Here is a 23333-nt window from a genome sequence, read left to right on the forward strand (position 1 = left end):
GGGGGGGTAATTGGGGGTGACCCGGGGATAACGGGGCGGTCGCGGTGTAACCGTGGGGGGACCCGTGGGCGGACGGGGGGGTAACGGCGGGGGTGGCCCTGGGGGACCCGTGGGCGGAGCGGGGGGTGTCCCGGGGGCGGGGCCGGGGGGGCGGCGGGGCTGGGACCGGGCGGGCGGCGGGACCGGGCGCACTCGGAGCGCGACCGTGCCCGGGAGCAGCCGGAGCCGCCGCTCGGTCCGACCCGGAGCCGCCGCTCGGTCGGTCCCGGAGCCGCTCGGTCCGACCCGGAGCCGCTCGGTCCCGGAGCCGCTCGGTCCGACCCGGAGCCGTTCGGTCCCGGAGCCGCTCGGTCCGACCCGGAGCCGCTCGGTCCCGGAGCCGCTCGCTCGGTCCCGGAGCCGCTCGGTCCCGGAGCCGCTCGGTCCCGGAGCCGCTCGGTCCCGGAGCCGCCGTTCGGTCCGGCCCCGCCATGGCCCCGCACGGCCCCGCGCTGCCCCTCGCCGTCCTCGGGCTCATCGCTCTGGCCCGGCCCGCGGCGGCGGCACCAGGTGGGACCGGGACCGGGACCAGTGCGGGGGGACTGGGGAGGAGCTGGGATGCTGCTGGGAGCTGGTGCTGGGAACTGGTACTGGGAGCACTGGGGGGACTGGGGAGGAGCGGCTCGGAGCGCCCGGGATGCTGCTGCTGGGAGCTGGTACTGGGAACCGTTACTGGGAGCACTGGGGAGACTGGCGGGGATGAGGGTCAGAGCGCCCGGGGTGCTGCTGGGAGCTGGTACTGGGTGAACTGGGGAGATGCAGCATCGGAGCTGCAGGGGAGGCTGGGGGGCACCTGGAGCTGATACTGGGAGCACTGGGGGGTCCCGGTGCTGGTAACTGGGAGGCACAGCGGGGATGATACCTGGGGGCTGTAACTGGGAGAACTGGAAGGTCCTGGGAGATGGGAACTGTGTGGAGGTTTTAAGTGGGAGATACTGGGAGGTACTGGAAAGTACTGTAGGTCTGTAACTGGGAGATGGAAGCTGTGCAGGTGCCGTAACTGGGATTTGCTGGGAATTGGTGACTGGGAGCAGTGGGGATGCTGGAGCTGGGAACCGTGTGGAGGCTGGAACAAGAGATACTGGGAGACACCCCGAGACTGTGACTGGGGGTTACTGGGGGCTGTGACTGGGAGAACCAGCAGGGCTGGAACTGGGACTGGGGGCTGCAGCACCGGGGGCTGCTGGGCCACCGTAACTGGGTGTACTGGGTGTAACTGGGAGTACTGGGCTGTACTGGGCCGGTCCAACCACCACGGTCCCACCCACCCTATTTTTAGCCCCGTGGCCACCGCAGGCGGCTCCGGGTCTATTTATAGCCCGGGGGGGACACGGTGACAGCGCCAGCAGGGCCCCTTGTCCCCAAGGGACCGTGGGGTGCCATCTGTCCCCCCCCAGACTCCCCTTGGGGTGCCAGGGACCCCGTCTGTCCCTCCATCCATGGCATAGTGGGGGGACCCCCGTGTCGCCCCCTGAGCAGGGACCCGCGTGTCGCCCCCTGAGCAGGGACCCGCGTGTCCCCCGTGTCCCCCCCGTGTCCCCCCGACGGCTCTGCCAGCCGGTGCTCCGCTCCCCACCACCTTCCGGCTCTTTTTTCCACTGGCAGCGGCTGCTGGAAATTCCTTGGGCCAGGATCAGTCGGGAGCGGCTGCTGGTTCCTGACCCCCCCCAAAAACCTTTCCTGGACCCCCCGGCCCCTGTGCCCCACGGCTGAGCCCCCCGACAACCCCAGTGCTTGGGGGGACCCAGGAGTCTGGGGGGCTCGGGGAGCACCTGGGGGTCCCGGGTGCACCTGGGGGGTCTCAGGAAGGACCCAGGAGTTTGGGGAACACTTGGGGGTCTCAGGAAGGACCCAGGATCCCAAGACCCCCCCAGGATCCCGGGACCCCAACCGCTGGCAGAACAGACACCGACCCCCCCGGGTCCCGTCCCCGGGGTCCCCGCAGGTGGCCGGTGACACCGTCCCCGCCGCCGCCGTTCGGGGGATGTGGGACGGGGGAAGGGGGGGCCCCTCCGTGCCCCCCCCAGCCCCCCGGGAGTTGAGTTATGTGCCCGTAATGGCTTTTCCTCCCGCGGATGGAAGGATGAAGGGATGAAAGGTGCCTCTGTGCGCTGGGAGGGGGCCAGGCCGGGGAACAGGAGGGGATGCGGCCGCCCCCCCCGCGCTGCCAGCCCGGGGACGGGGGGGAGTGGGGGGGACGGGGGGGACGGGGCTGCTGCCAGTGCCCCGGGACGGCCCCGATATCCCAGTACGGCCCAATATCCCGGTATGGCTGAAATATCCCAGTACAGTCCAAATATCCCAGTACGGCCCAATATCCCAGTATGGCTCAAATATCCCAGTACAGTCCAAATATCCCAGTACGGCCCAATATCCCAGTATGGCTGAAATATCCCAGTACAGTCCAAATATCCCAGTACGGCCCAATATCCCAGTATGGCTCAAATATCCCAGTACAGTCCAAATATCCCAGTACGGCCCAATATCCCAGTATGGCTCAAATATCCCAGTACAGTCCAAATATCCCAGTACGGCCCAATATCCCAGTATGGCTCAAATATCCCAGTACAGTCCAAATATCCCAGTGCAGCCCAATATCTCAGTATGGCCTGACTGTCCCAGTACAACCCAGCTATCCCAGTATGGTCCAATTGTCCCAGTACAACCCAGCTATCCCGGTACAGCCCAACTGTCCCAGTATTGCCCAGCTATCCCAGTACAACCCAGCTATCCCAGTACAGCCCAACGGTCCCGGCCAAGCGCCGGGGGGGCCGGGGGGGCTGCGATCCCGGTGCCACGGGGACGGATGATGAGAAACGCAGGTTGGGGCTGGCGGGGGGAGGCGGAGGGGGAGGGGAGGCGGACAGACGGACACACGGACACACGTGGGGCCCTGTGGCCGCGCACCCCGTCGGGGATGGGGCTCTGGGGGAATTTCGGGGTGTTTGGGGGGCGCTGGGGTCGCGCTGGACAGCCGCACCGGCGCGGTGGCACCGCGTCTGTCTGTCCGTCCGTCCCCCCCCCCGGCCCCGGTGCTTGGCTGCTGCCCCTGATGGGTTCAGCAGATGCTGCGATGGGGAAAACAGGAATGGGGACGGGGGGATGGTTCGGGGGACGTTCGGCGACGTTTGGGGGACGGTTCGGGGGATGGTTGGGGGTCCGGCCGCTGGGGGGGCGCCGGCACCGGCGAGACCCCCCCGGCTCGGCCGCCGTCCCGGTGCCGCCGCAGCCGAACAAAGGGCCCTTCATGGGCGTCCCGGGAGGGAGATTGGAATTCGGATAGCGGGGCGGGGCGGGCACGGCTGCAGTGCCCCACGGCGCCCCATGGCATCCTATAGGACCCTATGGCATCCCATGGCACCCTATGGGACTCCATGACACCCCATGGCACCCTGTAGTGCCCAGGGCACCCCACGGCACCCCATGGCATCCTATAGGACCCTATGGCATCCCATGGCACCCTATGGGACTCCATGACATCCTATGGCATCTCAGGGCACCCTATGGTACGCTATAGGACTCCATGGCACCCCATGTCATCCTATAGGACCCTATGGCATCCCATGGGACTCCATGACACCCCCTGCAGTGCCCAGGGCACCCCATGGCTGCCCATGGCACCCTATGGCATCCTATAGCACCTTGCAGTGCCTGGGGCACCCCAAGACGCCCCACGGTTTTCCGTGGTACCCCGTGGCATCCATGGCACCCCCATAACGTGTCCCCTCGTGTCCCCAGGAGACCCCGTGGACGTGCTGAGGATCCTGCGGCTCCACGCGCTGCCCGAGGGCGTCCGGAGGGCCCCAGGATTCTGCTCCGCGCGCGGCGCCGGTGCCGACGGCGCCTACCGGATCGGGCGGCGGGCGCAGCTCAGCGCGCCCACCCGGCAGCTCTTCCCCGGTAAGCGGTGACGCCGGGGACGTGGGGACATCAGGGACACGGGGACATCGGTGGGGACACGGGGATGTCGGGGGACACGGAGACATTGGAGACATTGGGGTGTCCTGCTCTGCGGGGGGGATTACGAGCTGAGGGGGACACAGGGACATCAGGGACACGGGGACATCGGTAGGGACACGGAGACATCAGGGACATGGGGACGTCAGGGGACATGAGGATGTTGGTGGGGACTGGGACATCGGGGACACGGGAATGTGGGGACATTGGCGAGGTTGGGGGCGTCAGGGACATGGGGACATTGGGGGGAACACGGGGACATCAAGGGGTTTTGGGGTCTCATGAGGGGTGGGGGAGCCATGGAAGGGGGTTTTGGGGCGACTGTAGGAGGGGAAGTCTCCCGTGGAGGAGGTTTTGGGGGGTTTCTGCCCCAAAGAGAGGGATTTTGGGGGTCACAGGGGCGTTCTGGCCCACAGAGGGGTTTTTTGGGGGGGGGGTTCTTACCCACGGAGGAGGTTTTGGTCTCACAGGGGGGATCTGCCCCGCAGAGGGGTTTCTGGGGGAATCTGCCCCGTGGAGTGGGGGGTTTCTGGGGGGTGTCTGCCCGCCCCGTTCTCACCCCCCACCCGCAGGGGGGTTCCCCGAGGATTTCTCGGTCATGGCGCTGGTGCGGCCCGAGCGCGGCGCGCAGGCCCTGCTGTCCGTCTACAGCCGCGACGGCGTCCGGCAGCTGGGGCTGGAGCTGGGACCCTCGCCCGGGCTCGTCTACACCGACCAGCGCGGCCGCCCGGGGCCCCTGGAGCAGCCGCGGTTCCGCGGGGCCGACCTGGCGGACGGCAGGTGGGGCCGGGGGGGCCGGGGGTTCCACGGATGGCAGGGGGGTCCCGGGAGGATCGGGGGGGTCCCGCGGCCGGGGGGTGGATCCCAGAGCGGGCGGTGGGTCCTGGGCCAGGTGGAGGGTCCTGGGCGGATCAGGGGGTCCCGGGGGGATCAGGGGGGTCCTGGGGCAGGCAGTGGGTCCTGGGGCAGACGGGGGGTCCCCGGGGGATCAGGGGGGTCCCGGGGGATCAGGGGGGTCCCCGGGGGATCAGGGGGGTCCTGGGGCAGACGGGGGGTCCCCGGGGGATCAGGGGGGCCCCGGGGGGATCAGGGGGGTCCTGGGCGGATCAGGGGGGTCCCGGGGGGATCAGGGGGGTCCTGGGGCAGACAGGGGGTCCCAGGGGGATCAGGGGGGTCCCGGGGGGATCAGGGGGGTCCCGGGGGATCAGGGGGGTCCCCGGGGGATCAGGGGGGTCCTGGGGCAGACGGGGGGTCCCCGGGGGATCAGGGGGGCCCCGGGGGGATCAGGGGGGTCCTGGGCAGATCAGGGGGGTCCCGGGGGGATCAGGGGGGTCCTGGGGCAGACAAGGGGTCCCGGGGGGATCAGGGGGGCCCCGGGGGGATCAGGGGGGTCCTGGGCGGATCAGGGGGGTCCCGGGGGGATCAGGGGGGTCCTGGGGCAGACAGGGGGTCCCGGGGGTATCAGGGGGGTCCTGGGCCAGGCAGTGGGTCCTGGGGCAGACGGGGGGTCCCGGGGGATCAGGGGGGCCCCGGGGGGATCAGGGGGGTCCTGGGCGGATCAGGGGGGTCCCGGGGGGATCAGGGGGGTCCTGGGGCAGACAGGGGGTCCCGGGGGGATCAGGGGCATCCCGGGGGGATCAGGGGCGTCCTGGGCGGATCAGGGGGGTCCCGGGGGGATCAGGGGGGTCCTGGGCCAGGCAGTGGGTCCTGGGGCAGACGGGGGGTCCCGGGGGATCAGGGGGGTCCCGGGGGGATCAGATGGATCCCTGGGCGTGCGGGGGTCCCCGCGGCGCCCCGCCGTGTCCCCACGGCCGCGTGTCCCGCAGGTGGCACCGGGTGGCCCTGAGCGTGCGCGGGCGCTCGGCCACGCTGCTGCTGGACTGCGGGCGGGGGGACACGCGGCCCCTTCCCCGCGGGCCCCGGCCCCACATCGACACCCACGGCGTCACCGTCTTCGGCACCCGCGCCCTGGACGACGAGGTTTTCCAGGTGCGGGGGGGGATGCTGGGGGGTTTTGGGGGGGTTTTGGGGGTGTCACCCCCTCTGACCCCCCCGGCGTCCCGCAGGGTGACATCCAGCAGCTGCTCATCGCCCCGGACCCCCAGGCTGCGTTCGATTACTGCGAGCTCTACAGCCCCGACTGTGCCGGGGGGGGGCACGGGGACCCCCCTGCGCAGGAACCCGCCCGGCAGGAGGTGGGGGGGCGGGATTTGGGGAGGGGGGGTGCAGGATTTGGGGGGACGCAGGATCTGGGGGGATGCGGGATGTGGGGGATGCAGGATTTGGGGGGGACGCCCTCCTCCGTGGGGGGGTTGATGGGTTCACCCCCCGCAATGGGGACAGGGGGGTGTCCCCGGTGTCCCCCCCCCCCAGCAGCTGCGTTTCGGTGACATGTCCCTCTTCTCGCCCCCCCGTGGCTGTGTCCCCCCACAAGTACTCCGAGGAGACCGGGGAGTACTACGAGTACCCCAACTACTACAGTAATAGCGAGGACAGGCCCCCCCCGGGGGGGGACCCCGAAAAGGTAACGGCGGGCGGGGGCCCGTCTGTCCGTCCATCTGTCTTGTGTGTCCGTCCTGTTGCCTCGCAGTGTGCCCCCCCTCCAAAAACAAACCCCAAACAGGAGTGTGAAGGTGATGGGGAAGGGCGTGGGGGGGTCCCCAACTCGTGGCACCCCCAGGACCTCACGCGTTGTGTTTTGTCTCCCCCCCCTCCCCAAAATCCCCTCCCCGCCCGGGGTGTGTTGGTGTCGCTGCCGCCGCCTCGTCCTCGCCGACCCCCCCCGCCCCAAGGGCCCCCCCCCGAAAAAGCAGCGGATGATGAGCACGGCCCCCGGCAAGGGGGGGTCCCCCAAAACCGGCCCGAGCGCCCCCCCCCGAGGGAACAGCTACCGGCAGGTAGAGAGCGACCCCGCGTCCGTCCGTCCATCCGTCCCGGCGCTGGAAATAAAGCGGGGGGGCGCTGGAAAGATGGGGGGGGCCCTCTCCAGCCCAGTCTTTATTTCTCACACCCGCCCCGAGAAATCCCACCCCCCCCAGCGATCGCTTTGTCCCCAAAACGATCTGGGTGGGTTTTGGGGGGTCATTTCCTACCCCCCCCCCCCAAAGGGCTGCGTGTCCATCGCTTCGCTTGTCCGTCTGTCCGTCCCACCCGCTCCCCCCGTGACCTCTCCCCGTGCCCCCCCCAGGACACGGGGCTGCCCCCCGCCCCGGAGCAGCCCTGGGGGGTCACCCCGGGCCCCCCCCGGGAGGAGACGGGGCCGCAGGAGGAGGAGGACGATGGGGGGGTCGCCCGGGGGTACGAGTACGTCTATATGGACCCCCCCGAGGAGATGGGCGTAAGTCTTGGGCCGTGGGGGTTCCTGAGTGTCCGTCCATCTCCACGTCCGTCCATCTGTCCCGTCTCCGTGTCTGTCTCGTCCCATGTGCCCCCCCCATTTCCCATGTCCCCCTCCCCAATTTCCCCCCCCCGCATGTCTGGGGTGTGACGTCACTCGGGCCACATGTGATGTCACCACCTCCCCCCCCATTCTTCCCCGTGTGCTTTGCCCCCCCCAATTAAGGGCGGTGCTGGTGTTAATTACCCTGCGGGACAAGGTAATTAACACCCCCCCACCCCCCAAGCCACCATGCGGGGGGGGCTGGGATTTGAACTGGGGTCCAACCCCCCCCCAGTTCCTAAATCTCAGCCCCCCCAGTTCCTAAATCCCCCTCCCTGACCTTCCCTTTGCGGGGGGTGTGTATGTTTGGGCGGGTTTCTGTACTTTTGAGGGGTTCTGTGTTTTTGAGGGGGGTTTCTTTATTTTGGGGGTGTGTATTTTTGGGGATTTTGTGTATTTTGGGGGGAGTTTCTGTATTTTTAGGGTTTTCTGTGTTTTTGGGGAGGTTCTGTATTTTTGGGGGTTTATGTATTTTTTGGGGGTTTATGTATTTTTTGGGGGGGTTCTGTATTTTGGGGGGGGTCTGTATTTTTTGGGGGGGTTCTGTATTTTTGGGGGAGTTTCTGTATTTTTTTGGGGGGGGGGGCGTATATTTTGGGGGCTTCAACCCCATCCCCAGGCCCCGCCCTGATTAACGCTGCGCTAACGGGGCCGGGGGGGGTTCAGCCCCCCCGTGGCAGGTTCGGGGGGTCCCGGGGGGGTCCCCAGGTCCCGGCACTGACGGGTCCCTCGGGGGGGGTTACATGTCTGCCACCCCCAGGCTGTGCACGGCGTCCGGGGCTACAAGGGTGAGAAGGGTGAACCCGCCGTCTTTGAACCGGTACGTGTGACCCCCCCCCGATCTGTGACCCCTGTCCCCTCCCCGATTTGTGACCCCGTGTGTCCCCCCCGATTTGTGACACCCCCATAACCCCCCTCTTCCCCCAGGGAATGTTGGTGGAGGGTCCCCCCGGCCCCGAGGGACCCGCGGTAAGACCCCCCTACCTCGGGTGATGCTTTGGGGGGGTATCCCCCCTTGTCCCCCCCACGGTGCCACCATCGCCCCCATGTCCTGTCCCCCCCAGGGCATGTCGGGACCACCGGGGACACAGGGACCCCCGGGCGCCCCGGGAGAGCCCGGCGAGAGGGTGAGTGCGGGGGGGCCCCAAAACCCTCCATGGGGGCGCTGACCCCCCCACTCTGTACCACCGACCCCCCCGTTGTGCCGTGCCCCCACAGGGCCCCCCCGGCCGCGCCGGCCTCCCCGGCTCCGACGGGACCCCCGGGCCCCCCGGCACCTCCATGATGCTGCCGGTGAGTGGGCCGAGGGGTGACAGGGTTGTGTTCCCCCCCCATTTTTGATTTCTGGGGGGGGGTCCCGTCCCCGTGGGGACCCCCCCCCACCGTGTCCCTGTCCCAGTTCCGCTTCGGGAGCAGCGGTGGGGACAAAGGCCCCGCGGTGGCGGCGCAGGAGGCGCAGGCCCAGGCCCTGCTGCAGCAGGCCCGGGTGAGTCCTGGGGGGTCCCCATTGTGGGGGGTAGGTCACCATACTGGGGGCAGGTCCCCATTTTGGGGGTGTCACCATACTGGGGGGAGGTCTCCGTTTTGGGGGGGAGGGGTCACCATGTTGCGGGGGGAAGTCACCATATCGGAGGGCAGGTCCCCATTTTGGAGCGGGGGTGTCTCCATATTGGGGAGGGTCCCCATATTGGGGGGTACATCCCCATTTTGGGAGAGGTCCCCATTTTGGGTGGGGGGTCGCCATATTGGGGGGAGGTCCCCAGTCTGGGGGGGGGAGGTCCTCATTTTGAGGGAGTCCCCTTCATGACACCCCCCCGGACCCTGCAATGGGGTCCCCAAAGCTGTTTGCACCCATAGGTGCCGGATTTGGGGTGGTCGGGGGGGTCGCATCCCCCCCCTCAATGAGGAATGACCCCCCCTCTGTGCTTTGCCCCCCCAGCTGGCCCTGCGGGGCCCCCCCGGACCCATGGGGTACACCGGCCGCCCCGGACCCATGGTGGGTATCGGCATCCGGGGGGTTTGGGGGTTCAGGAGGGTTTTGGGGTTCAGAGGGGTTTGTGGGGGTGGGTGCTGTGGGGCGGGGGGTTGGGGTGTCTGGGGGGGCACCCCCTGACTGACCCCCCCGTCTGGCAGGGCCAGCCCGGCAGCACCGGCATGAAGGGCGAATCCGGAGACTTCGGCCCTCAGGTGAGTGGGGGGGCGAGCGGACCCCAGTGACCCCCCCACGGCACCGCCTCGTTAACCGGCACCTCGTTAACACTCTGCCCCCCTGACAGGGTCCCCGAGGTCCCCAGGGCCTGATGGGCCCCCCCGGAAAGCCCGGCCGGAGGGTGAGTTGGGGTGGGATTTGGGGGGGAAATAGGGGGGTTTGGGGGGTTTGGAGGGGTCGGTGTACCCTTCTCACCCCCCCCATCCCACAGGGCCGGCCGGGGGCTGACGGTGCACGGGGGATGCCCGGTGATCCCGGCGTGAAGGTAACGAGGGGGTCCCCGAGGCAGCACCGGGGTCCCCCCCACCCTCGGGGTCCCCCCACCCTCGGGGTCCCCCCAGTAAAGCTCTGGGCCAGGAACTGGTGTCCCCAGGGTGAACTGGGGACACTGGGATCCTGTGGGATGGGGACAAGGAGCCTGGACGGAACGGGGCGATTCCAGGGGGTGGGGGGACGGAGCGGGGGGGGACACAGTGCAGGACCCCCCCCGATTTGGGAGTCCCTCTGTGGGGGCTGATCCCAGGTCCTGGCTGATCCCACTGGTCCCAGTTTATCCTGGATCCCACTGGTCCCGGTCTACCCTGGATCCTGACTGGCCTCGGCTTGTCCTGGATCTTGGCTGATCCTGGGGGGCACCCCAGCACCCCCCCCCACCCCGAGGGGTGCCCTCAGTGACATTTTTATGTCTCCCCCAGGGTGACCGCGGCTTCGACGGGCTGCCGGGTCTACCAGGTGACAAAGGCCACCGGGTGAGTCACCGCCGTGGGGGTGAAAGCGGCGCTGGAGCCCCCCCCGCTCAAAGCGGGGGGGTACCCACCCCCCTCTTCCCCGTCCCCCCCGTCCCGGCTGTGCCCCAAACCGCGGGCTGAGCAAACACCGGTCCCCGGCGCGTCCCGCCCGGCGCACAGAGCCCCATTCACACCGCACACTGGGTCCATTCACACCCCCCCTTTACCTGCCCCCCCACGCCAAACCGCACCGACCCCCCCGCACCGTCACCGCCTGACCGGGTTGTGTCCCCCAGGGTGACACCGGCGCGCAGGGGGTGCCGGGACCCCCCGGCGAGGACGGCGAGAGGGTGAGTGGGGCCACCGAGGGGGCGACACACGGGCTGGGCCCCCCCACATCCCTGCTCATTGTCCGCCCCCCTTGTCCCTCCGCAGGGAGATGACGGAGATGTGGGACCCCGAGGGCTCCCCGGAGAAGCGGTATGAGGGGGGACAAAGTGGTGGCACCTGGGGGGGGACATCACCCTCCCGCCCCCCCGCCTGGTGCCCCCTGACCCCTCCGTGTGCCCCCACAGGGACCCAGGGGGCTGCTCGGCCCCAAAGGCCCCCCCGGCATCCCCGGCCCTCCGGTAAGTGCTGTGGTCAGAGCCCCCATCCTTGCGTCCCCCCATCTCCATGTCCCCCCCAAACCACCCGTCCCCCTGTCCCTCTGTGTCACCTAAACCTGCTGTCCCCCATTTCCCCCCATCCCCATGTCTCCCCATTCCTGTGTCCCCCCAAACCCGCTGTCCCCATGTCCCCCCAAATCTGCTGTCCTCTCTGTCCTCATGTCCCCCCCAAACCCGCTGTCACACATGTCCCCCCCAAACCTGTTGTCCCCCCTGTCCCCATGTTCCCCCCAAATCCGTGTCCCCCCTTAGCCCCGTCTCCTCGCAGGGCGTGCGTGGAATGGACGGTCCCATGGGGCCCAAGGGGAACCTGGTGAGTCTAGGGGGGCACCCAGAGTGTCCCCCCCCAATGACACCCCACCCGTGATGCCCCACTGGGGACACCGGCGTGTCCCCAACAGCGTCCTCAGCTCTGACCCACCGTCACAGGGGCCGCAAGGGGAGCCCGGACCCCCCGGCCAGCAAGGGACCCCCGGAACTCAGGTGACCCCCCATTCCGGACCCCCCCGCAGCAAGGGAGGGCACAACGGCGTAACCCCCCCCATTGCTGTGTTTTAGGGTCTCCCGGGACCACAAGGTGCCACAGGACCCCCCGGAGAGAAGGTGGGGCCGGGTCCCCACCAGGGGGGTGCAGGGGAACTGGGGGGGCACAAAGCTGTGCCCCCGCTCGGTGCCACCGCTCACCCGGCTCCTCTGTCACAGGGTCCCCAAGGGAAACCCGGTTTGCCCGGCATGCCCGGCTCCGACGGACCCCCCGTGAGTGTCACCCCCCCGGCAGTGTCACCCCCCCAGGGGGACAGTGGCACATCCAGCACCCCAAAGATGCTCCGGCCACCTCTGACCCACTGTCCCCATGTCCCCAAGTCTCTGGAGCCCCCGCCGGGCTGGTTGTGGGTCCGGGGGGGTGGGATATACAAGGGGGGCATGCGGATGGGGCCGCGTGTCCCATCTCAACTCTGTCCCCTCTCCTGTCCCCAGGGCCACCCCGGGAAGGAGGGACCCCCCGGCACCAAGGGCAACCAGGTAAAGCACCGATGTCACCAAACGTGTCCCCGACCCCGGGGGGGTTAAATCATGGTCTTTGGCCCCCCGAGTGTCCCCTGGCGCATGGTGCCAATGTGCCTGTCCCTCCGCAGGGTCCCTCGGGTCCCCAGGGCCCCATCGGTTACCCGGGGCCACGCGGTGTCAAGGTCAGTGCCGGGGTTTTGGGGGAAAAACATGAAGAACTGGGAGCGGTGTGACCGCCCCGTGCCGTGTGTCACCCCCTCCTCTGTCCCCAGGGTGTGGACGGCATCCGGGGGCTGAAAGGACACAAGGGCGAGAAGGTGGGTGTCTGTCCCTGTCTGTCCCCCGCCTCAGTGCCCCCCAATGCCACCGTCACCATCCTCATCCTCTCCGCAGGGCGAGGAAGGCTTCCCCGGCTTCAAGGGCGACATGGGCGTGAAAGGCGACCGGGTAGGTGTGCAGGGGGTCCCCGGTGTCCCCCCCGGGGCTGCCAGACCGCCCTGACACCCCCCTGGTGTACCCCCCAGGGTGAAATCGGGGTCCCAGGTTCACGGGGTGAGGACGGACCCGAAGGTCCCAAGGGACGGACGGGACCCACCGGTGACCCTGGACCCATTGGGCTGGTTGGCGAGAAGGTGAGGGGACACGCGAGGGGACGCACGAGGGGACGGGGGGTGAACCCTCTCTGCACCCCACGACCCCCCCGTGACCCCACACCTTTTTTCCGCAGGGGAAGCTGGGGGTGCCGGGCCTGCCCGGGTACCCGGGGCGACAGGGGCCCAAGGTGAGCACGGTAGCCGTGGGGCTGCCCCACATGTCAGCCATGGGGCTGCCCCACATGTGTGTTCCCCCCCCAAACACCACTGACCCCCAAAACTCCACTGACCCCAACTCTCCGTCCCCAGGGGTCCCAGGGGTTCCCCGGATTCCCCGGCAGCAACGGCGAGAAGGGCGCGAGGGTGAGTGACCCCCCTTGGGGACTGGCTGTGAAGCTGGGGGGACACAAACACGAAGAGGGGACATTAGCACCCAGGGAGGGTCCCTGCCCTGTGTCCCCCCCACCTCCCAAAATGTGTTTCTGAAGCGATTTGTCTTGTAGGGTCTGTCCGGCAAATCGGGGCCCAGGGGCGAGCGTGGCCCCACGGTGAGTGCGGGGCAGAGTTGATGTGGGGGGGCTGTGCTGCACCCCCCCCCAAACCCCAATCCCGGGGTGCCCACACCAGCCCAGCACCCCCCAAATTGTGTGGGGGGTGATGGACCATCCGTCACCCCCTGTCCTCCCGCAGGGTCCCAGGGGACAGCGGGGACCACGAGGAGCCACCGGGAAGTCAGGGGCCAAGGTCAGTTTTGGGGGGCTGGGGGGGGCGTGTGTCACCTATGGGCACCCCAAAACCTCGCCCCATCCTCCCTTACCCACCCCAGGGCACGTCTGGCAGCGATGGCCCCCACGGTCCCCCCGGCGAACGGGTAAGTGCCCCCAGGTCGGTTTTGGGGTGGAGGGGTCCCAGCTGGTGTCCCCTGGGGTGTCACCCACCCTGTGGCACTTGTGCCGGGCTCTGCACCCCCCTCATGACCCCCCATCACACACACCTCCATGGGGGGTGTCAGTGCTGCTCCGCTAACAAGGTCAAGTGTTAATTAGCATTAATTAGCACTGTCCCCCACCGTTCTCCCCTCCAGGGGCTGCCAGGACCGCAGGGACCCAACGGTTTCCCAGGACCCAAAGGACCCCCCGTAAGTACCGGGGTGTCCCCCCCACACACCGTGAGGTGCCTCCGGTGCCGCTGACCCCCCCTCTCCGCAGGGCCCCCCCGGCAAGGACGGGCTCCCCGGCCACCCCGGCCAGCGTGGAGAAGTTGTGAGTGTCCCCGTGTCCCCTCCACGTGTCCCCAACCCCGAGGTGGCCCCCCTCACCCCTTCTCCTCTCTCCCCACAGGGATTCCAAGGGAAAACCGGCCCCCCCGGCCCCCCCGGGGTGGTGGGACCTCAGGTGAGTTCAGGTGGGTGGGTGGGGGGTCCCCGGTTCCCCGGGGGCTGCGCTGACTCTTGTCCTCGCCGTGTCCCAGGGAGCCGCTGGCGAGTCCGGCCCCATGGGGGAGCGGGGCCACCCGGGCCCCCCCGGCCCCCCCGGCGAGCAGGGGCTGCCGGGACCCTCGGGCAAAGAGGGCACCAAGGTGAGACGGGGCGGGGGCGTGTGGGGGGCGGGAGGGGGTACCGGGGGGTGTCCCACTCATCTCACCCTCTGCCCCCCAGGGAGACCCCGGCCCCGCCGGCTCCCCCGGGAAGGACGGTCCGGCCGGTCTGCGGGGCTTCCCCGGTGAGCGGGGTCTGCCCGGCACCCCGGTGAGTAACCGCGGCCTCGGGACCCCCTCAATCCCGCACCCCCCGGTGACACCGCACTGACCCCCGCATCGCGCAGGGCGGCCCAGGGCTGAAAGGCAACGAGGGACCAGCGGGACCCCCCGGACCCGCAGTGAGTGTGTCCCCCCCCCTCCAAAATGACCCCCCCTGTTTGTCGCCACGGTCCCCCCTCCCCAAATCTCCATCTTTCCCCCCAGGGTTCCCCAGGTGAGAGAGGTGGCCCAGGACAAGGGGGTCCCGTCGGCCCCCCCGGACGGCCGGGACCGCAGGGACCACCGGGCCCCGCCGGAGAGAAAGGAGTTCCCGTGAGTGCTTGGGGACATCGCGGGGACATCGGGGTGCGAGGGGGGGTCTGCATCCCTCACCCCCCTCCCCAATTCTTTCCCCAGGGCGAGAAGGGCCCCATGGGTCCCGCCGGCCGGGATGGCGTTCAGGGCCCTGTGGGGTTACCTGGCCCCGCTGGCCCCCCCGGTGGCCCCGGGGAGGACGGTGACAAGGTGAGGTCCCCCCCCGCCCCAGTGTCCCCATGTCCCCCCCATGCCGGGGCTGAGCATCCTGTCCCCCCCAGGGTGAGGTGGGCGAGCCGGGACAGAAGGGAACCAAAGGCAACAAGGGCGAGCACGTGAGTGTGACCTGTGTCCCCCATGCCCCCCCCCGCCTTGTTACCGCTGTCCCCTGGCCTCACTGTCCCCTTCTGTCCCCACAGGGTCCCCCTGGTCCCCCCGGGCCCATCGGGCCGGTCGGGCAGCCTGGAGCAGCCGTGAGTACAACAGAGGGGACGTGATGCGGGAGGGGGAGGTCCTGTGACACCCCCGGGACGGTGATGGTGTGACCGACCCCCGCTCCCACACCGCAGGGCGCCGACGGGGAACCGGGTGCCCGGGGTCCCCAGGGACACTTCGGGGCCAAGGGCGACGAGGGGACAAGGGGCTTCAACGGCCCCCCCGGCCCCATCGGGCTCCAGGTGAGACCCCCCACAATGTCCCCCCCACCCCGCTGTGTCCCCGCCTCGTTAATTCTCCCCTTCATTAATTCTCCCCCTCGTTAATTCTCCCCCTTGTTAATTCTCCCCGTCTCCGCAGGGTTTGCCAGGTCCGGCCGGTGAAAAGGGCGAAACGGGTGACGTGGGCCCCATGGTAAGTGACACCGACCCCCCCACACCGTGTTGCTCTGGGTGGGGGCGCCCAGGAGTGTCCTCACTCCGTGCTTCCTCCCCCCACACACCCAGGGCCCCCCCGGCCCCCCAGGTCCCCGTGGCCCCGCTGGACCCTCTGGAGCGGATGTAAGTGACCCCCCAGTCCCCGTCCCCATGTGGGGTGCTGGGGTGACCCTGGGGTGACCCGCTCTGCTCTCCCCCCCACAGGGACCCCAGGGGCCCCCCGGAGGTGTTGGGAACCTGGGACCTCCCGGTGAGAAGGTACGTCCGGGACATTTGGGGTTCACTCCCGGAGTGGGGGGGACGGGAGCTGCGTTATTGGGGTGTCTGAGGGACCGATCCGGGCGGCTTGGTGACGGGGTGACTTGTCTCTGTTCCCGTTTCAGGGGGACCCCGGTGAATCGGGGGCCCCAGGAATCCAAGGAGAGCCAGGAGTGAAGGTGAGTGATGGTGGGGACACTGTCCTTGTCCCCCGGTTGTCCCCCGGTTGTCCCCGCTGGCCGCTGACCCCCCCTTGTGCCGCAGGGCCCGCGAGGAGAGCGAGGGGAGAAGGGAGAAGCCGGAGCCGCCGGGGCCGCGGGGCCACCGGGAGGGAAAGGGCCCCCCGGCGACGACGGGCCCAAGGGCAACCCCGTGAGTGCCGTGTCCCCCCGACACGGGGGACACAGGGGGTGCGGGGGGGGTTCGCTCGGAGTGTCTGGGGCCCCCTCAGGCAGCTCCTCACTCTGTTCCAGGGCCCCGTTGGGTTTCCAGGCGACCCCGGACCCCCCGGTGAAATGGGCCCCAGGGTGAGTGTGGCTTCCCCCCCGGGAATTTGTGTTGGGGTTCGGGGGGGTGCATGTGGCCTCGTGGTGACTCCGGGTTGTCCCTTCCCACCAGGGCCAGGATGGAGCCAAAGGCGAGCGCGGCGAGGATGGCGAGCCTGGGGAGCCGGTGAGTGACCCAGTCCGGCGCGTCCCCCATCACCATCGCTCTGGGACATCTCAACCAGACCCTTCCATGAATTTGGGGGCTGAATCGACCCCTCTGCTCCAGGAACACCGGGGTTTGGGGCAGCCCAGCCCGTCCTCCCTCTGGCGGCCACCGTCTGGTCCCCCTGGTCCTGGGACCATTGTGTCCCTGCACCGGGCGCAGGATCCTCTTCCTCTCCATCCCGCTTCTGCGCCCGCCTCGCTCAACTTCTTTTTCTCCTTCCGCAGGGCTCTCCGGGTCCCACAGGCGAGAACGGTCCCCCTGGTCCCCTGGGGAAGAGGGTAAGCACCGGGTGGCAGGTCTGGCTGTCACACACCCCGTCCCCCCTGCCCGGGTGTCCCTGTCCCTCACCACTCCGTGTCTCCTTCCGCAGGGTCCCGCCGGCTCCCCCGGCCCCGAGGGGCGTCAGGGCGAGAAGGGCGCCAAGGTGAGCGATTCAGTGACACCTCAGCGCGGGGACACCCCGGTGGCACTGCCGAGCTCTGTGCGCACGGGATCGGTGTCACCTCTCCTTTGTTACCACAGGGAGAACCGGGCGCCATGGGTGCTCCTGGCAAGACGGGTCCCGTGGGTCCCCAGGGCCTCGCTGGGAAGCAGGGACCCGACGGGCTCAGGGGTCTGCCCGGCTCCGTGGTAAGTGCCAGCGTCCTGGTGACGGGTTCCACTGTCCCCGTGACAAGTGCCAACATCCCAGTGACAAGTGCCAGTGTCCTGGTGACGGGACCGGGGTCCCGGGGGTGGGAGTGCAGTGGGGTCCGCAGGCGCAGGGCAGAGCAGGGGTGAGGGTCCGATTGTCACCACGGGAGGGGACTGGGACACGGAGGGGTGACCGGGGGGCGCGCTGCCACCGTTGACACCGATTTCGGAGCGGTAGGACTCACCCCGTGTTGTCACCCGTGCAGGGAGAACAAGGCAAACCAGGCACCACGGGCCAGGCTGGGCCCCCAGGACCAGTGGTGAGTGTGGCCCCTGTGCCCCCAGCTCCCCAAGGGGGGTCCCCCACTTTCTGCTCCCCACAACTCACGTGTCTGCCTGCCAATCCCCACAGGGTCCCCCGGGTCTCCCCGGCCTCAAAGGTGACACCGGTGCCAAAGGAGAGAAGGTGAGCGAGGTGACACAAGTGCTCGGGGTCACTGTTGCACCCGACACAATTTGGGGTCCATGGCACCCCAGTGAAGATCCTAAACTGCACTGGGCCCCGTGGGTCCCCTGGGTGCTGTCCCCTCCGTGTCCCCTCCATGTCCCCGTGCTGATCTCCGCTCGTGTCTCCCCAGGGCCACCCCGGTCTCATCGGCCTGATCGGCCCCCCCGGGGAGCAGGGGGAGAAGGGAGACCGGGGCCTCCCCGGCCCCCAGGGCTCCACGGGGCAGAAAGGAGAAACGGTGAGCACGGGATGAGGTTGTGGTTGGGGGGATCTGTGCAGGGGACAATTCGGGGGGTCTCTGGGAGTGGGGGGTGTTGGAACGGGGCCGTCCTGGTTTCCTCATGGTGGTTTCTGCTCGTACAGGGGATCCCTGGTGCTACTGGACCCATCGGCCCCACTGGCCCCCCTGGGCTTCCCGTGAGTGTCCCCCGTGTCCTGTGTCCCTCCCCAAACCCCGCTGCTTGCTCCCCTCTCCCATCCTTGTGCTTGGGCTCCCAGTTTCCCTCCCTGTGTTTTTGGGGGGGCTGCTGTGTCCCCCCCAACGCCAGCCCTGGTCACTGATACCTGCTCTTGCTTTGCAGGGCCCAGCGGGTCCCAAAGGTGCCAAGGGAGCCATGGTAAGCGCTGAGTTGGTGTCACCATCCTCAGTCCCAGTGTCCCCACCCTGTCACCACCTTCAGCCCCAGTGTCCCCACCCTGTCACCACCCTCAGTCCCAGTGTCTCTGAGTGTCTCTTTCCTCCAGGGCCAAGCTGGACCCAAAGGTGAACGTGGACCCCCGGGACCCCCAGGACACCCGGTGAGTGGCTCAAGGGAAGGGGTGACATGAACCCTGTTTCCCCGAAAATAAGCCCCACTCCAAAAATAAGCCCCAGTTACAGTTCATTAAGAAAGTCAATTTAAATAGTGTCCAGGCAGCTGTACACATACAAAAGCGTCTTTTGGAGAAAAAATTGTATAAGACCCTGTCTTATTTTTGGGGAAACAGAGTAGGAACGGCCCCTCCGCAGCTGAAATGACACGTGGGGTAGATGCGGAGGGGTGTTTCCCACCTCAAAAGCCTGAGCACAGGGATGTTTGGGGCATGGGGGACGGTGGGTCGCGGCCCCCGTGCTCGGGTGCTGAGGGTGCTGTACCTGCCGCAGGGCCCCCCCGGGGAGGTGATCCAGCCCCTGCCCATCCAGCTGCCCAAGAAGAGCAAGCGCTCCATCGACGCCAGCCAGCTGCTGGAGGACGAGGAGGGCACAGCGGCTGAGCGGGCAGCGCGCAACTCCGCCGAGGGCATGGAGGAGATCCTGGGCTCCCTCAGCTCCCTGAAGCAGGAGATCGAGGGGCTGCGGCGCCCCATGGGGACGCGGGACAACCCTGCGCGCACCTGCCAGGACCTGCGGCTCAGCCACCCGGGGCTGCCGGACGGTGAGCGGCACTGGTGGGGACAGACGGTGGCGAGCACGGCGGCGCTGCCCCGCGCGCTCACCCCGCTGCTCCCCGCGCAGGCGAGTACTGGATCGACCCCAACCAGGGCTGCGCCAGAGACTCGTTCAAGGTTTATTGCAACTTCACGGCGGGCGGGGAGACCTGCGTGTTTCCCAGCAAGGACATACAGGAGGTGAGGGGACATGGGGGGATCGGCCGTGAGAAGAGGGAGCTGTGGGGTTCAGCCTGGAGAACAGGAGCTGAGGCGAGATCTTCTGATCTCTGAACTGCCTGAAAGGAGCTTGGAGCACGGAGGGGGTTGGTCTCTCCCAAGTAAAAGTGATAGGGCAAAAAGAAATGGCCTCAGGTTGCACTAAGGCGGTTGAGGTTGGATATTAGGAAAAAATTCTTCCCGGAAAGGGCTGTTGGGCATTGGAACAGGCTGCCCAGGGCGGTGGTGGAGTCACCATCCCTGGAGGGGTTTAAAAGACGTTTAGAAGTTCTTAGGCCATGGGTTAGTGCTGGAGTTGGGTTACGGTTGAATCGGTGATCCTGAGGGTCTTTCCAACCGAAATGATTCTGTGATTCAAAGAGGGCGCCATGGGGCTCCCCCCTTGCTCACGGTCTCCTCTCTCCTCTCTCCTCTCTCCTCTCCCAGGTGAAGATGTCGGCGTGGGAGAAGGAGCTTCCCCAGCGCTGGTTCAGCCAGTTCCAGGGGGGCAGCAGGGTGAGGACGCTGCTGGCCCGTGGGGTGTCTAAGGAGAAAGAGAAACATCTCCCACTTGAACTTGAACCTCTCAGCCCTTCCCACCATCTCCTTCCCCAGCTGCCTCCTCCGGGGGGGGCCTGGACCCCACCAGACCCCTCCAGCCCCGTTTTTCACACGCCTCAAACCATCGTCCCCCATTAATTCGTCTCCCGTTCCCGCAGTTCTCCTACGTGGACTCGGAGTCGCAGCCGCTCGGCGTGGTGCAGCTGACCTTCCTGCGGCTCCTCAGCGTGTCCGCCCGGCAGAACTTCACGTACCGCTGCCAGCGCTCGGTGGGCTGGCGCAGCGCGGCCGCCGGGGACCACCAGCGCGCCCTCCGCTTCCTGGCGGCCAGCGAGGAGGAGCTCGGCTACGACAACAGCCCCTACATCAAGGCGGTGACGGACGGCTGCGCGGTGAGCGCGGCGGGGACGGCGCTGGAGCACGAGGGTGATGAGGTTGAGGGAGCTGGGGGTTCAGCTGGAGAGCAGGAGCTGAGGGGAGACCTTCTGATCTCTGACCTGCCTGAAAGGAGCTGGGAGCCAGGGGGGTCGGGCTCTGCTCCCCAGGAACAAGCGCCAGGACCAGAGGAAACGGCCTCAAGTTGCGCCAGGGGAGGTTGAGGTTGGATCTGGGGAACAATTTCTTTCCCAAAGGGCTGTGGGGCGTTGGAACAGGCTGCCCAGGGCGGTGCTGGAGTCACCGTCCCTGGAGGGGTTTAAAAGGCGTTTAGACGAGGTTCTTGGGGACCTGGTTTAGTGCTGGAGTTACATTAGGTTATGGTTGGACTCTAATCGTGAGTGTCTCTTCCAACCGAAATGATTCTATAGAAGTTGAGGAGAAAGGGACGGGTGAAGGCACAAACGGGTAACGAGGAGGGAGGAGGCGCCAAAAGGCACCAAGATGGAGGGGTGGGGGAACTGGAAGGATGGAGGAAATGGAGGGATGGAGGGGTGAAAGGATGGAGGAACTGGAGGGGCAGAAGAACTGGAGGCACTGGAGGGATGGAGGAACAGGAAGAACTGGAGGGATGGAGGGATGGAGGACCTAGAGGGATGGAGGAACTGGAGGAACTGGAGGGATGGAGGAACTGGGAGGGATGGAGGAACTGGGAGGGATGGAGGAACTGGGAGGGATGGAGGAACAGGGAGGGATGGAGGAACTGGGAGGGATGGAGGAACAGGGAGGGATGGAGGAACTGGGAGGGATGGAGGAACTGGAGGAACTGGAGGGATGGAGGAACAGGAGGGATGGAGGGATGGAGGACCTAGAGGGATGGAAGAACTGGAGGGGCGGAGGAACTGGAGGCACTGGAGGGATGGAGGCACTGGAGGGATGGAGGAACTGGAGGAACTGGAGGAACTGGAGGGATGGAGGAACAGGAGGGATGGAGGGATGGAGGACCTAGAGGGATGGAGGAACTGGAGGGGCGGAGGAACTGGAGGGATGGAGGAACTGGAGGGATGGAGGAACTGGAGGAACTGGAGGGATGGAGGAACTGGAGGGATGGAGGAACTGGAGGAACTGGAGGAACTGGAGGAACTGGAGGGATGGAGGAACTGGAGGGATGGAGGAACTGGAGGGATGGAGGAACTGGAGGAACTGGAGGAACTGGAGGGATGGAGGAACTGGAGGGATGGAGGCACTGGAGGGGCGGAGGAACTGGAGGCACTGGAGGGATGGAGGAACACCCCACGCAGGGCGCCCTGGACAGGGCTGACCCAGCGCGATCGCAGCAGAAGGGGCGGCTGGTCAGGGCACCCCAGGGCTGAGGAGCAGCGGAAGGCGCTGGGTGAGGAGCGGGGTGACCCTGTCCCGTCCCTCGCCAGGCGCGCACGGGCTCGGGACAGACGGTGCTGGAGCTGAACACCCCCCGGCCGGAGCAGCTCCCGCTGCGGGACGTGCGCGTCGCCGACTTCGGCGAGCCCGGCCAGCGCTTCGGCTTCGAGCTGGGCCCGGCGTGTTTCCTCGGATAGGACCAACCCCGCCACCCCGGCCCCCTCGCATCCCACCCCCCAAAACGCCAGCTCGGAGCGCGGCGAAGCGGCAGGACCAGCCTCACCCCCTCCCGCCGCCGCGAGGAGCCACCGCGCCGGGGCGCCAAAGAGACTTCAACGCTTAGAATAAATCGATATTTTAATATGTAGAGAGACAGAGAGGAAAAAATTTTAACAGATCCGCACTACCTCCCTCGGCGCCCAGCGGTGCTCCTTTCCTCCGGTACCTCCCTCCGAAAACCCTTTTCCCCGGCATATACGGGATTATTTTCCATGCTGTGCCCCCCACCCGCCACACGGGGGGAACGGCGCTCGGGTTCGTCTCTGTTTGAGAAACAAAGGGGTTTGGAGCCGAACGTGGACGACGCTCGAGCATCGCGAGCACGTTGGGATCCGCGCCGAGACCCCTCGTCCCTGTTCCCCGCGCGGATTCGACCAGGACGCCCCTCGTGCGTCCAAAATGGTCCCTCGGGGGCAGCGCTCGGGCAAGTGGAGCAGCCGCTTCGTTACTCTGCTAATCAACGGTAATTAATTTGGAAAAAACGCAAAGAAAAAAAGCTCTTCCCCGCTGCACCCGTCGGCTCAGAGGGTCCCTGTCCCACCTCCCGCCGTTCGAAATCCTGTCCCGTGGAAGGACGTGAGGAACGAGGACGTGTTTTTACTGTTTTGTTTTATTTTATTTTTTAAATTAATTATGTTATTTAAAGGAGTGGATGCAAACATCAAGACCGGTCCCTGCGGCGTCAATTTTGGATTCCCCCCCCCACCACCAAAAAAAACCCCAACTAGTCACCCAAGAAGTGAATTTCTACATGGAGATGAACCCAGCCCAGTGCTCGGGGAGGAGGGAGGGGAGGAAAAAAAATAAATTAAAAAAAAAAAAGTTAAAAATATTATTTTCTTGGTGCCGTCCAATAAAAAGAAGTTTAAAGGGGCAGCAGCCTTTGCTTTTTAGTTTTCTTAAAAAGCAGAGCTGTGCCCCCGGTGCTGAGCCGTCCGCCTGTACAATGTTTTGTAAGTAATTTTAAAAGTTGTATTGTAATATATCATCTATAATTTTGCTGCTTTTGGGGTGTTGTGGTTTTGTTGTTGTTTTCTTTCACTTACATATGTGATTTCCTCCATCCTGCAACGGGCTTTTTACAGAGGTGTTGAAAATGGAAAAGAAAAGGGCATGGCCAAAAACAGAATCAAAAAAACAACAAACAAACAGCAAACAAGGAAATGCAAAAAAAACCCCCAACAAACCAAACACAAAAACCACAAAAAATAAACAAGCAGAAACCCAAACCAACAAGCAAAAAACCAAACCACAAACAAAACCCAAAACAAATGAAACCACGGCAAACAAGAAAATGCAAAAAAAACCCACAAACAAACACAAACAAGAAAAAAAAAAACAAAACACAAAAAAACAAGCAGAAAAAAAACCCCAAAAAACAAACCAAAAAGCAAACAGAACCCAAAATGAACAAAAGACCAACAAACAAGAAAA

The 23333-nt window shown here is 66.5% G+C and overlaps 1 protein-coding gene across 1 annotated transcript; it reads left to right on the forward strand.

Moving 5' to 3' along the window:
- Positions 1–226: 226 nt before the first annotated feature.
- Positions 227–21961, forward strand: COL11A2 (collagen type XI alpha 2 chain). Its single transcript, XM_065654768.1, has 66 exons — positions 227–549; positions 3778–3939; positions 4569–4776; positions 5823–5985; positions 6063–6191; positions 6431–6520; positions 7184–7333; positions 8196–8255; positions 8363–8404; positions 8500–8562; positions 8654–8728; positions 8835–8921; positions 9375–9431; positions 9569–9622; positions 9712–9765; positions 9856–9909; positions 10340–10393; positions 10669–10722; positions 10808–10852; positions 10948–11001; positions 11309–11353; positions 11470–11523; positions 11599–11643; positions 11743–11796; positions 12019–12063; positions 12177–12230; positions 12321–12365; positions 12442–12495; positions 12573–12680; positions 12776–12829; positions 12951–13004; positions 13145–13189; positions 13332–13385; positions 13468–13512; positions 13726–13779; positions 13850–13903; positions 13982–14035; positions 14112–14219; positions 14299–14388; positions 14465–14518; positions 14604–14711; positions 14796–14903; positions 14975–15028; positions 15113–15166; positions 15263–15370; positions 15489–15542; positions 15635–15688; positions 15770–15823; positions 15949–16002; positions 16088–16195; positions 16297–16350; positions 16442–16495; positions 16762–16815; positions 16908–16961; positions 17060–17167; positions 17437–17490; positions 17583–17636; positions 17809–17916; positions 18042–18095; positions 18260–18295; positions 18423–18476; positions 18823–19093; positions 19174–19286; positions 19752–19820; positions 20024–20257; positions 21671–21961. Exons 1-66 carry the CDS (start codon positions 471–473, stop codon positions 21815–21817), a joined length of 5178 nt encoding a protein of 1725 aa, XP_065510840.1. The 5' UTR covers positions 227–470; the 3' UTR covers positions 21818–21961.
- Positions 21962–23333: the final 1372 nt, after the last annotated feature.

Source organism: Caloenas nicobarica, chromosome 35, assembly GCF_036013445.1.
Source record: "Caloenas nicobarica isolate bCalNic1 chromosome 35, bCalNic1.hap1, whole genome shotgun sequence".
Lineage (NCBI taxonomy): Eukaryota > Metazoa > Chordata > Aves > Columbiformes > Columbidae > Caloenas > Caloenas nicobarica.